General features: G+C 36.5%; 1 protein-coding gene across 1 annotated transcript; it reads right to left on the reverse strand.

The window, feature by feature from the left end:
* Positions 1-1,304: 1,304 nt before the first annotated feature.
* On the reverse strand, positions 1,305-3,151 carry LOC115929623 (cell wall protein IFF6-like). The gene is made up of 2 exons (XM_030999200.1): positions 3,042-3,151; positions 1,305-2,320 (listed from the first exon to the last, which is right to left on the reverse strand). The coding sequence occupies exons 1-2, from the start codon at positions 3,097-3,099 to the stop codon at positions 1,305-1,307; spliced, it is 1,074 nt and encodes a 357-aa protein (XP_030855060.1). The 5' UTR covers positions 3,100-3,151.
* Positions 3,152-13,481: the final 10,330 nt, after the last annotated feature.

Below are 13,481 nucleotides of genomic sequence, written 5' to 3' on the forward strand. Positions count from 1 at the left end.
CAGTTTAATTTTTCTGGAACCATGAAATGTTTCTGATTTTTTTTCTTCTATCAATCAAACTTCTTCATTTTCCGGATTTTGTTTGTACCAATGAACCCAGAACCAGACATAGTTTAATTTATTTTACAGCACCTAGGTTCATTGCAATATTGATAAATAAAAAATTAATATAATTATCTCTACCAAAATCTGACCTTTAGAAAACGTCAGACTACTCCTTTTAATAAATATTATACTCCTTAAATTTAATTCACATTGGCAATATCTTTATACACTTGGAAACGGAGAGGAAATCGGACGATGTCGGTAAAAAAAAAAGGCACCCGTTTTCGGTTTCATAAACCAGAGACTACCTTTCTATTCTTTCAATACTGATACTTCAATTAACATCTATCCTGGACATTATTGGTATGCATGGCTTCGAGTAATGCTAAGCGCTTCGAAATAATGATAACCCGGCTTTTTGGTTATGTATAAACGAGTAACAAAAGTACCCTGCATGTCAGTATTATCATACTCACCGTTCCTTCCCACATTATGGCGGCTATCATGAATTTAGATGAAGAAGTGTCACCTATGGCTTCTTCAAATTCTTCATCGTAGACAGATATTATAACACGTATCGAAGCTATTGCTGTTTCTGTGAAGATCACCAACAAAATGTAAGAATAAAACGAAGGCTTTAAACAAAATATCTGTGATTTTTTTTAAATGAAGGATTTGTATGAAGAAACGATAAAACTAATTAAGTAGATATTCCTTAATTTATTTATTTAATTTCTACAGAAATCAACAACATTTTTGACATTTTCATCTTAAATTGTATTTGGGATCTGTATATAATCGTACGTACCATTACCTGCAGCGAACTGCATGCAATGACAATCTTCTATCATCCTACTAAATAAATCTAAGTTCATTTTTATTTTTAAACAGTAATGAATCCTGCGTTACAATTAACTTTCCATTTGACATGTTAGTCTTGACATTGCTTGTGAATAACAAATGTACATCTCTCTTTCTATATATATATATATATATATATATATATATATATATATATATATTTTCTATTTCTAAGTACAATAATTACATTATCCTGCAAGAGCAACTTAAAGCTTAATATTTAAACCTCGATCCATGGTTATTCCTGTCCTTTCTTCATTGAGTGGTCAATATTGTTAGAAGAAAGTTAAAAATGATAATACATGAGAAGAAAAAAAAATCGTTTGACCCGTTTACAGTCTCTTGAATAGAACATACAAGTTTCGTCATAAATATGTCAGGTTGAAAATGGCCTTTAACTAACCTCGAACTAAAGCAGTTGAATTCTCAGTTGTGTGATATTCATCATAGGTACCATCGCCGGTGGTTCCCTGTGTCATGTCGCTATCTCCAGATAAAGTCGTCTTGAGGGATGTCGTCTTGGGGGAAGTCGTCATGGGGGATGTCGTCATGGGGGATGTCGTCATTTGGGATGTTGTCATGGCACCAGTAGTTTGCATGGTAGTAATATCCGGCAACAAAGTAGTTCCAGCATTTTTTACTTCAACCAAAGTCGTTGCGAATACCAGAGTAGTTACGACGACCTCATCTTGGCCGGCGGTGGCAACATCTAGGGTTATCGTTGAAGTATCCTCAGCTGAATCCATTGTAGTTACGACGACCTCATCTTGGCCGGCGGTGGCAACATCTAGGGTTATCGTTGAAGTATCCTCAGCTGAATCCATTGTAGTTACGACGACCTCATCTTGGCCGGCGGTGGCAACATCTAGGGTTATCGTTGAAGTATCCTCAGCTGAATCCATTGTAGTTACGACGACCTCATCTTGGCCGGCGGTGGCAACATCTAGGGTTATCGTTGAAGTATCCTCAGCTGAATCCATTGTAGTACCCTTTGTATCTCCTGCATCCAAGGCTCGTGTTACTACCATGGTGAAAATTGTGTCGGTCTCATCTGAGGTCGGGGACGCACTGGTGACCATAGTGGTAACAAATTGAGTCGCTGATTCGCGTGCCATGTCTGTAATATTGCCAGTGGTTGAAACTTCGATAGCTGTGGTAGCGCCCATGGTTGAGTTCTGTGTTGTAGATGGGGCTTTAGTGGTAGTATATTGAGCTGTGGTTGAGTTCTGTGTTGTAGATGGGGCTTCAGTGGTAGTATATTGAGCTGTGGTTGAGTTCTGTGTTGTAGATGGGGCTTCAGTGGTAGTATATTGAGCTGTGATAACTTCTGTGACGGTCATAATTTCAGTTCCAGTGGGGTTTTGCATTGTTTCAGTTCTATCACTTGTTTGTACAGCCATGACAGACGTAACAACTGAAATGAAACATAAAATGATAAACCAAAATGTGCGATTTCATCACACAGCAATATTGAATAGATGATAACATGTACCATTTTTCTTCCCTTGTGTTGATACATTTCCTATCTCTCCCTACCTTATAAAAAAGTTTGCCCAGGGAATCCAGAAAAGTAAACTCCTTGCATAGGACAGGTGGAAATTCTTTGTGATGAATTGACAATACAATAATTTTCAGAACCAGGAAACTTTTGAAGTCGTTGCAAACTAAATTTATATCACTATCATTGTGGCATGTATTTCACTAGATTACTTCACTCAGGCTGATTTTTTTCTAGGGCAAGCAATATACAAACTATTATCACGCTATAACAATAACAGAACTGTAACGGTAATGTATCCTAGCTTCGGAGACTCCTTTTATCAGGAATGTACGCATTTGTTTATGTCTGGCTCAGAAGTAAATGTTAAGGTATCGACAAAAGGCATGTAGTGCTTGGCTGAAAATCGAACCCTCAATATTTCGCTGGGAATCCAAAGAAATGAGATCCTTTACCAACTATGTCGGTCTGGTGAGCCTAAGAAGAGTTATGAGGAGACTCAAAAGACCTACATGTCGGTCTCGGCCTCGAAGGCTGTATATACAGCTGATGTTCTTTTAAAACTCAGACTAATGGCGAGACAAGAGGCAGCTCAGACTAAGGTGTAAATCAGAGTTCGTTTATAATTGTGTCTTACCTGACATTACGAATAGGATAAGATGCAGCGTTGCAGGCAACATCCTATGAGAAGCCATCTCGTGATGCCAATGTTTGCAGCTGCTCGGGATGAATATCTGGATATTTTTGTTCCGCAAAGTTCCTTAGATAAAATTTCCAACAAGATGACATTTAGTATATACATTAAATTACAGAAAGTAACCATCGGTGGTTTTTTTTTTCTCTCTCTCTCTCTTTAAAGTTTATACAATTGTGAACTCCAAAATCGAAAGAGTGTACATAATCGGGAAAATATTAATACTTTCTACCTAAATATACAACCACACATAATTACGCAAGACACTGCCAATTTTAGATTTTTCTTCCCTTCTGGTTACTGGCATACTCATTGTACGTACTATGAAAATAAATAAACAACAATTGTGTAACGTGACTTGATAAACAATCTTGTACAATTCCAGCACAGCATCGCTGGTTATAGATCAGATGAAGAACACACAGAATACATACAAAAAGTTAGATGGTATTACGTATTAAAATGAGATCATTAACATCAATGAAATAGAAAAACTGGTACGATCTCACAAGTAAACAAAATATATAACTGGTTACAGAGAGCCTGAGTACCAAAACATTCACATTATTTCTCATTTTCGAAGAAATATCGGTCTTCGAGTCCGAGAAAACTGACATAAGAAAAGTAAAACATAAGACCAGTTACTTCTGGGTGTGGAAACGTAGTATGTAATTAAAATTCATACATGAAACGTAAATGAAAACAGAAGAGCGTTCAATAGAAAAAAAAATCCATCTTTCAGGTCTTTATTTTGATAAAGCAGCGTTTACCTGTTACCTGCCGTTTCCAAGCAAATATATATCAGGTTAAAAATAATGATGTAGTCTGCATAATAGAATATTACTCCAGTGTAGGTATAATAGTAGTAGTAGTAGTAGTAGTAGTAGTAGTTGTAGTAGTAGTATCAGGAACGGTAACAGTAACAGCGGCAGCAGTAAATTAGTGGTAGTATAATTTATATCAGTCTATGGAGTAGTAATAGATATCAATAGAAGCCATGGTGTTAGTATAAGTATTTGTATTAGTAGAAGTAGTAGTAGTTTAGTAGTAGTAGTAGTAGTAGTAGTAGTAGTAGTATCAGTAGTATTAGAAGAAGTAGCAGTAGTAGTAGTAGTAGTAGTAGTAGTAGTAGTAGTAGTAGAAGTAGTAGTAGTAATAGAAGTAGTATTAGTAGTAGTAGTAGTAGTAGTAGTAGTAGTAGTAGAAGTAGTAGTAGTAGTAGTAGTAGTAGTAGTAGTAGTAGTAGTAGTAGTAGTAGTAATAACGCCAGCAGTAGCACTCGAGACCGATAACGAAAGAGACCGTCAAAACAAGGAAATAAATTCATAAACATTATTGAAAACAAGATTAAAGTATGGCAATCCTTTTTTGGGGGGGAATAGAGAAAACGTAAAGACATGTGAAGAGAAATATAAATAGAAGATGAAAAAAGGGATGGATTGTTATCGTCAGTCTTTTGGGTTGTTATCCTTGAGAACTCGTGAGCTCTCGTGAACCCTCAAGAAAGTTGTCAGGAGGCTATAAAGTGCGACGAAATCAGGCGTTGTGGCGTGCGCCTGTATTAAATCCAGCTAACAGTGCACAGAAGTTACAAACTGATTCAGCCGAGGTCCGAGGACGCAGGTTCGAAACTGAGTCACGTTTTTCAGATGGTGACGTTTAAAGGTCGGTCCCCAGACGTAAATAATCATATCTGATTGATACACGTCTGTAAAACCAAATACACACACACGCACACACACACACACACATTCATGAGGTGTCGGTCTCATGGTAGTATAGTCACGGAAGTAGCATTAACAATAGTATCGTAATGACCATGGCAATTGAAGGAGCAGTAGCAGTAAGAGTAAAAGTAATAGCACCTGCAGTATAGGTAATTCGTAATTAAGCTCAAGCGTTGTCTACTCAAAGACATATTTCAATAACAGTCGAACAATGCTTGAATATATTCATTAAATGAAGTTAAGCGATCAAATATTTTTGAGTACAGTAGTATAAGGAACTTTGAGTAAGTTTTTCTGGAGTTTTTTCTACTTAAAGGCAGTCATTCTTCTCGAAATACGTCAATGCAATTTTTCAAATTGGCGCAACGAAGCAAAACCCTCTTTCTTTCTGTTTCTTTTGTCACAGTTCACGAGTAGTAATGGATGTAGGAGAAATAGTAGTAGAAATTGTACAAAATGTGATCACTCAAAACAAACCTTCCAGACGATGATATGCAGATAAAAGTGCCGTAGAAGGTTGATCGAATTTAACTTAGGTGAAAACTTTTAGATTTAACGTCTTATCCTTGAGAAGTCACAGGTAAAAATGATCGAGTCGCATCTGCTTCAAGCTCTTTTACTTAATTTGTTCATTCTGCTTTTCAGAAAACTGTTTTGTTTATCGGCAGTAAATTAGCTCATCGGCATGGTGATAAACTGACGTACTAATGCATAAATATTCTAGTAGCTTTATTAAACGTACAAAGTATCAGCAAAATCTGTATTGCCTAAAAACGAAAACCGTAGCAACTCCTAGGCAAAGTGGGTGTGCCTTAAGAGGTACGTGCTGATGTCCACGTAACATAAAAGTAGTTGGCGCCACGTTTATGGTATAATATATTCCTCTCTTGTTGCATTTGGAAGAAGAAAACCCTTTATATCTACAGAGACAAATTGCTGACAATCCACTTAAGTATTATATGACCACGTTGTTATTATTTCAATTTTATTCAATGTGCAAAAATCCTCGCATCTAAAAACTAGATTTCATATTTGTTAAATACATGTTTACTATGTAAAAGGAAAATACATGTATTAAATGTAAATAAACAATGATAATGATTATAATAATACTAATCATAATAACATACTAATAATAAATATAAATCAAGAGAGATGGGTGTTCTAAGGAGACAGACAAATGGTGCAAATAAGACATGACGATGAAATAAAAAGAGCTTACATTTTCGGTAATTCAATTTTAAAGAAAATTCAACTTTAAAACACAAGCAGAGAGCGAGTTTCCGTCAGAAATTGAAAACAAGAAGTAAGGAAAATATTAGGACACAAGAAGAAGTTATCAGATAGACTTGGATGAATGAATCTCTGAGAACCGAACCAGTTGAAAGACGGTTGATGCAAGAAACAGAAATTAAGTCTTAGGAAGTCTATTAATCACAGAATGAAATCAAATGTGAATTTGATTATCCATTCTTGCAAATATAAAAGGGGAGAAACCAAAATATGGATGAAGTTATAAAAAACGAAAGATTGCCGAAATTAACATTTACTAGGATATATTGCCGGAGTATTATAGCTAAATGTTCATTGATTTATAGCGAACCTTTCACTCCGAACTTGCATTCAGTCATTTATTATGAAGAGAGATCATTTCTCTAGCAACAAAAGTGTAATTGTGTACGCACATTTTTGTTTTTATCGTGTTAAGTTTAACATAGATGTGAAGGAAAGAGTTTAGATTTGTTTTTGAGAAACGGAGCTCAGAAATGAGCATCTGAATGATGTACATCTCAATGTTTTCTGACATAGCCAAAACTCTATATCAAAATAAATAAATGAAGATAAAAGGATTAACGTAAAAAGAATAGTAGGACACTCTTTCATTTAGATTATGACAGCAGCCTGACACCACGACGAAAATATGAAATATACATTCCTTTTTCATTCATATCCCATGCAACGGCTTGAGAGTAAACAAGAGAGAACGTTGAATCGATCTTCTACATCTATTAAACAAAGCTGCTTCTCGTTATTTTTTTGATAACAGGCTTTCAATATTTTCCTCGATTTCTGAGACATATATAATTATTATACGAACTACAAATTAATAGTGTTTTTCTTACAACAAAATTTTACATTAATTTTGCCTAAATCATTTGCAGATATTTCACAACTTACCAATATGCAATGTGCCAAACGGGCTCTTAACCCTTCTCTCGATAACTGAACTTAATATCAATCTCTATTTTTCATTTATCTGTAGGTCTATCATAAAAAAAATAGGTATTGCTTATACTCAAATAAATCAATGTTGTTAGTACTCTTACTTTTGAAGGCGAAAAGGAACTGTGGAATATATTAGGAAATTACGAATTGTAGAAAACATTCTACCGTAAGAGTAATATGAAAGAAAATATAATATCAATATAATAGATATCATGGCATTTAGTGGATGAATGCTTAATGAAATGGATATTGTTGCGAGTTGCGACAATATGACATTTATACCAAAACAAGACGGAAACCGTGACATTGTAATGTTGACATCTGTTGGCATTTTGGATTATCAGACAATCAATACAGTTTATCATCACGCGTTACATACATAATGAGCTTTCTCGTCATTGCCTTTTGCCTAATTCTATTGATTTGCCTAATTCTATATCGATTAGACGCAAAACTCAGTACTATGTGGCCTGTTTATTGGTGGTAATAGTTGTTATTGCTTTCTAAATGAAATGTTAAAAGTCAACCATTCAACTTCTTGTTAAACATGTTAAATATAAAGTCATCAAACAGCTGGGGCCCAAGATTATGACCTGTGACAAAATGTAGAAAATTGAATGACCTGCTTGGTTTAGTATAGGTTACTGATGTAAAACGAATGTGTATCATTACAAATCAAATACAAATATATTAATTGCAGCAGGTGTTCGTTTCTAGGAGGAAAAGTATGAGGTTTCCATAGGACTGGAATTCATTGTATCAACACGAAGTAAAATTGTCTTATGTTTGATATTTTCAAATAGTTAATGAATGGTTTTGCACGATTCACGGTCTTAAACATAATAATAATTATAATATATGTGAGATTTGTAAGGCGCCAAATCCACTTGAAAGTAAATGCTCAATGCGAACTTGTGAGAGAAAAAAGAGATCGCATAAAAGCATCTCCATATAGATAATATACATGTAATCATAAGTTAATTATACTACTTATTGGTGTAAATGGTGTTACATTATGAAAAAGGGAAAAGAAATGTTACTATAGATCGAATCGAATGGACTTGTTCTGAGCTTAGATATAAAGAGGAAGAAAGAAAGGAAATAGGCGAAGAAGCAGCCTCTCCCTGCCTAAATATACACTACATTAAAGAAATTTGTTTGTGGATGTAAGTTGTCAGGACGATGAAACGTTGACACTAGTAATTAGGAGAATCCCCCCCCCCCCCCTCCCCTCCTCATACGGAATCTTACCCACATCGTAGCATAATGGTTGCAAAATCTGTGTTAGACTCATAAAGAAGCTCCTTTCCAATCTAACAAAGATTATATCGCCCATTCAAATGTTCAAGTCTGCATCACCAAATGATCAGACTTATTTTCATGTTGCTATCTACCATCAACCACGGATATTACCATAATAAACGTTGTACCGTCAACCTGTGTGTTATGAATGACGAGTAACCTCTACTATTTGCAATCGTTTGCCATTTCCATTAATGAATAACAATCATGGTTTTAATCTGTGGGCAGTAAAATAACAATACTCTTTAAGAGGGATGTACTCCAGTGGAAGAAGAAGAAGAATGTTATTCTGCCTTGTATCTAGTTGTCTCTAGTCCTTTTCAAACTGTGTCCACCTAGGTGTTTCAGATTTGAATGACCGAAGTGGCTTTGTTCATGAATGTGTGGGGGAGTGTTTGAGAAGTATGCGTGTGTGTGAGTATGTGTATGTGCGTGTGTGTAAATGTGTGCTTTGGGTCATGAGACTCATATCATAAGGATTTAATACATTTAACCATAGGCCTACTACACAGTGTAGACCACAAAACTTTGTATTGAAAATATGTCAAATTTGACAGAACCTGGTTTGCTGAAACTCTAAATCGTTTTTTTTTTCAAATGAAATGATAACATGCTATTCGTTGAATTGGCATAATTAATCATGTTTCCAGAGCAATCGATCATTATGAAATTCTGAATAAATGATAGACAGGACAATAACGATTAACAAGAATAGAATTTTTTCAACTCTACAGTTGAATATACTATTCAAGATTAGAGCAGTTTTTCTAAAAAGACAATCTCGGAATGAAATCACCGACGTCATTTCGAATTCACCATTGTACTTAATTGGAACAACGGCCGTTGGCCTATTACTCTTTCGCCAATTTTATGTCAACAAAGAAGAAAAACGGTCCCTTAAACGTATACATGCACGGGAGGTCATGCGAATTAAACGCAATGCATATCGTCGCTACGTTCCTATGGCAACATGTCAACAAATCCCGACGAAAATGTTATGGTCTGAAGGTAATGAAAGGTAATTGTTCCATTGGCTTTGAAATCGTACGAAATCGTACTTGTGTCTCCATCGGGGCAAATCGATAATTTATTAATATGACGCTTACGCCATTAGTAATCGTACACAGATTAAATTTCCTTTAAAAGAATTGGGGGGGGGGCGAGTACTAACATTGATTCATTGGGCCTTCAGCAGGCTCCGCCTCTCTATTTAGAGCGGTAAATCGATATCGATTGAAAACATATCGTCTGGCTTGCCGTTACTGAACACGTGATGAGCTAATATTATTTGGTTATATCACAACTTGAATTGGATATTGTGCAAAATCCCCTTTGATTCCATTTCATAGAGAAATAACACTTTTGTATTGGGGTCATGTGTTTTATCGGGTTTTTTTTTGTATCTACAACTATAGTAGCTTAAGAATGTGTTTGGGAAGATAATGACGAAGGTAAAACCGAACCTATTGCTGGCTTGCTGCATGAAAAAAGGGTGAAGTTTGCTACCTGATCACAGTTAGGCTATTTCTGTGCCTCGTTAACTTCATGTGTCCATTAACGTAAAAGAAGATTTATAATCCTAGTTTCTTGATCTTTTCATTCTTGTTTCCCAAAATTTAAAAAAATATATTTTCCCCATGCAATTGCAGATGACATTATATAAAGACACATAAACTGAATTCTAGATAATATAAATAGAAAGGAACCCTGCTTTAGCCAGATCTTGATTATTTCATTTTGTAGTATAAACACAATCATGATCTTTCGTTAATCTATCTCATCCATATTTACTCGACGACATCTCAATATTATACGAGACTGGATATTTAATTTGATAAGACCAATCAAATATTTGCCTTACTTTTTTGTCATTCTTTTTTTTACTTGGCTGTTAAATCTGATGCCTCTCGAGCTTGTTTAGACCCATTAGTAACGTGCTTATTACGTCAATATACTCCTGTAAATCGAAATAATAATTGTCTTTGTCTCGCTCATCACCTTTCCTTAACCCCCCCCCCCTCTTCCATTATACCCCCCCCCCCCACTCTAACCCTTCCATCTCTGTCCCTAATCTCTCCCCCCCCCCCCACTCTAACCCTTCCATCTCTGTCCCTAATCTCTCCCCCTCCCCCTCCCCCCCCCCCACTCTAACCCTTCCATCTCTGTCCCTAATCCCTCCCCCCCCCCACTCTAACCCTTCCATCTCTGTCCCTAATCTCTCCCCCTCCCCCTCCCCCCCCCCCCACTCTAACCCTTCCATCTCTGTCCCTAATCTCTCCCCCCCCCCCCCCCCACTCTAACCCTTCCATCTCTGTCCCAAATCTCTCCCCTCCCCCCCCCCACTCTAACCCTTCCATCTCCGTCACTAATCTCTCCCCCTCCCCCCCCCCACTCTAACCCTTCCATCTCTGTCCCTAATCTCTCCCCCTCCCCCCCCCCCCCACTCTAACCCTTCCATCTCGGTCCCAATCTCTCCCCTCCCCCCCCCCCCCCACTCTAACCCTTCCATCTCCGTCACTAATCTCTCCCCCTCCCCCCCCCACTCTAACCCTTCCATCTCTGTCCCTAATCTCTCCCCCTCCCCCCCCCCCCCACTCTAACCCTTCCATCTCTGTCACTAATCTCTCCCCCTCCCCCCCCCCCCACTCTAACCCTTCCATCTCTGTCCCTAATCTCTCCCCCTCCCCCCCCCCCCCCCCCACTCTAACCCTTCCATCTCTGTCCCTAATCTCTCTTCCATTCTCCCCTTATTATTTCACCACTCTCTCTCTCTCCAACCTCTTCCTCCCCCCCCCCCCCCCCCCCCTGCTCTCCTCACTTTTACACTCTATCTTTCTCATTCCTAACTATCTTTCTCTCTTCTCTTCTCTCTCATTGCTAACCCCACATTATTACATCACGATGCTATATACAGTTGACGCATAAGACCGAGTCGTAATAGATTTTAAGGGGAAGACACTCATTATTCTGTCTTTATTATACAACATAGCAATATATATCGATAAAGAGGACAGGCGTACAAAATGGACATTTGTGTTGAGGTGGCATATCATGTACATTCGTCACAGACTGCTAACCAATAACATGCAAAATAAATTAACAATATATTTTTTATAAACTTGTTCCTGTTTTGATCGTATTTGCCAAAGCTGTTTGCAAAGTTACTGTGCCGGCTGTGGTATTGTAGACCAAAGCAAAATAATATGAGATGAATATGTCCATGAACAATATTAGCATTGGAGGCAAAACTTTACAATGAGACAGCTGATCAAACATTTTATGTCAAGATATTATTCCAATTTCTGCTGGAAAAGGTGTTGAACCATTGTAAGATGTCCTTTTCATAACACGTTGCATTAAATGCCAATATAGATGTCATGTTTGAATGGCATTTTTTGGAAATACATGTATTCCGGGTTTGAAAAGACTAAGGAACACAAAACTGTCATCACAATAAGTGTCTCCATCACATATTTATTAAAACCAGAAATGTACCCCAAGTGTGCAAAATACTCAACCTAACTCAACACAGTTGTGGTTTCTGCTGTCTATCATCATCAGGGCCTTTCTTCCCAATATAAATGACCACGATCACAAAACCTGTTGCTTTTAACCTCATTTTACAGAATTCATCATATATCCTCTTTTCACTTGTAGAAGAGTTGCCCTCACCAGACAAAGAGTCTTATTACAATGCATGCATTAATATCTTTTAGAGGTCAATGAGAAAATGGGCAGAAACGGTATTCCTATCTAGTAAATCTGAGTACTTCAATTCAAGTAAACGGTTTTCACTTATTAATGTCCAAACAATGAGGTTGCTTGGAAAGGAAAACAATATTTTAATTATCAACTTGGGTCAATCATGTGTGTGACTTCACAAGAAGTGCTTTAAATGTCAGCTAAACGTTTCTTTGCAAAGAAACTGTACTATCAATGAGCTCAGAAAGTAAATGTTTACTTTGAAAGTTATAGGAATTACAACACAAAGAAGACATAGCCATCTTTTTTCGCATCTTGTTCATGAAATTAACGAATCAACATATTTATTATTGCTTTTCAATAGAAAATTCACTTCAACAGCAGTCAAACAAATAGAGAATATCATGTGGAGCACTTGTCTACAGTCACAATATGTATGACATTACTTTGTGTTCTCCATGACAAAAACGAGATACAAAACACGCAAGGTAAAGTTCACAAGTCTATTGATCATCGTTGCTATAAACAATGTTGCGTTGCTCATAATAAAACTGACTGTACACCAGTTGCTAATAAAAACCCTGGTGAAAAGTGGATATACTTATCTACAGTTACTATGGTAACAACATGCATAGAAAAAGAAGCTCGACTGTAAATGGACTACAATATAATGAAAACCGCACACCACTCTGCTGTGTATAACCTAAACATAATTGCATTTAAACAGGCAAGGCCACTGCATATCAAATATGAAGTTGCATCTCTTGCCAACTGTGAAAATCATTAGATATTCATTACACATGGCCTCTGGGATTATTTATGTTTGGTTGTTGTCTTTCTTCTCACAATACCTTATCTATTTTACAATATATGTGCAAATGTATAGAATACAAAATACAAGGGAAATAAAGATTTTGACTTATTTATATACAACTATGTATCAGATTTCAAAATGATCAATTGAAAAAAAGATACATGTATACTGATATAAATGAGTTGTTGATGAAACATGAGGGGTATAATGCTTAACCAAATGTTCTCATTTTCAAAGGTTAAACCCAAGAAATCAAATGATAAGTGTTGATTTTTGGAAGCACTTTCTATAATGAACTATATTACAACTGCCTAGCTTAACTACTGAAATCACACAACTTATGATTTAAAGATGGGGTTCATCTCATTTTTATACATCTCAAAATGATTATATTATTTGGAATTCTCAAAAAAAAACAATGTAATCTCCGAGAACATGTGCCACATGCGACACCCTGATAAATCTATGCCTAGATTATTTGGTCTTCTGAAATCGTCTGGATTTGTCTGGAGTGACAGTTTTTACAAACCCTTTTATCTCACTATATTTAGTACTATTAAAATCCAACACCATAAAGGTTGCATCTAGCATGTCAGAAAAGTTCATCTACAA

Source organism: Strongylocentrotus purpuratus, unplaced genomic scaffold, assembly GCF_000002235.5.
Source record: "Strongylocentrotus purpuratus isolate Spur 01 unplaced genomic scaffold, Spur_5.0 spur5_scaffold_5, whole genome shotgun sequence".
Lineage (NCBI taxonomy): Eukaryota > Metazoa > Echinodermata > Echinoidea > Camarodonta > Strongylocentrotidae > Strongylocentrotus > Strongylocentrotus purpuratus.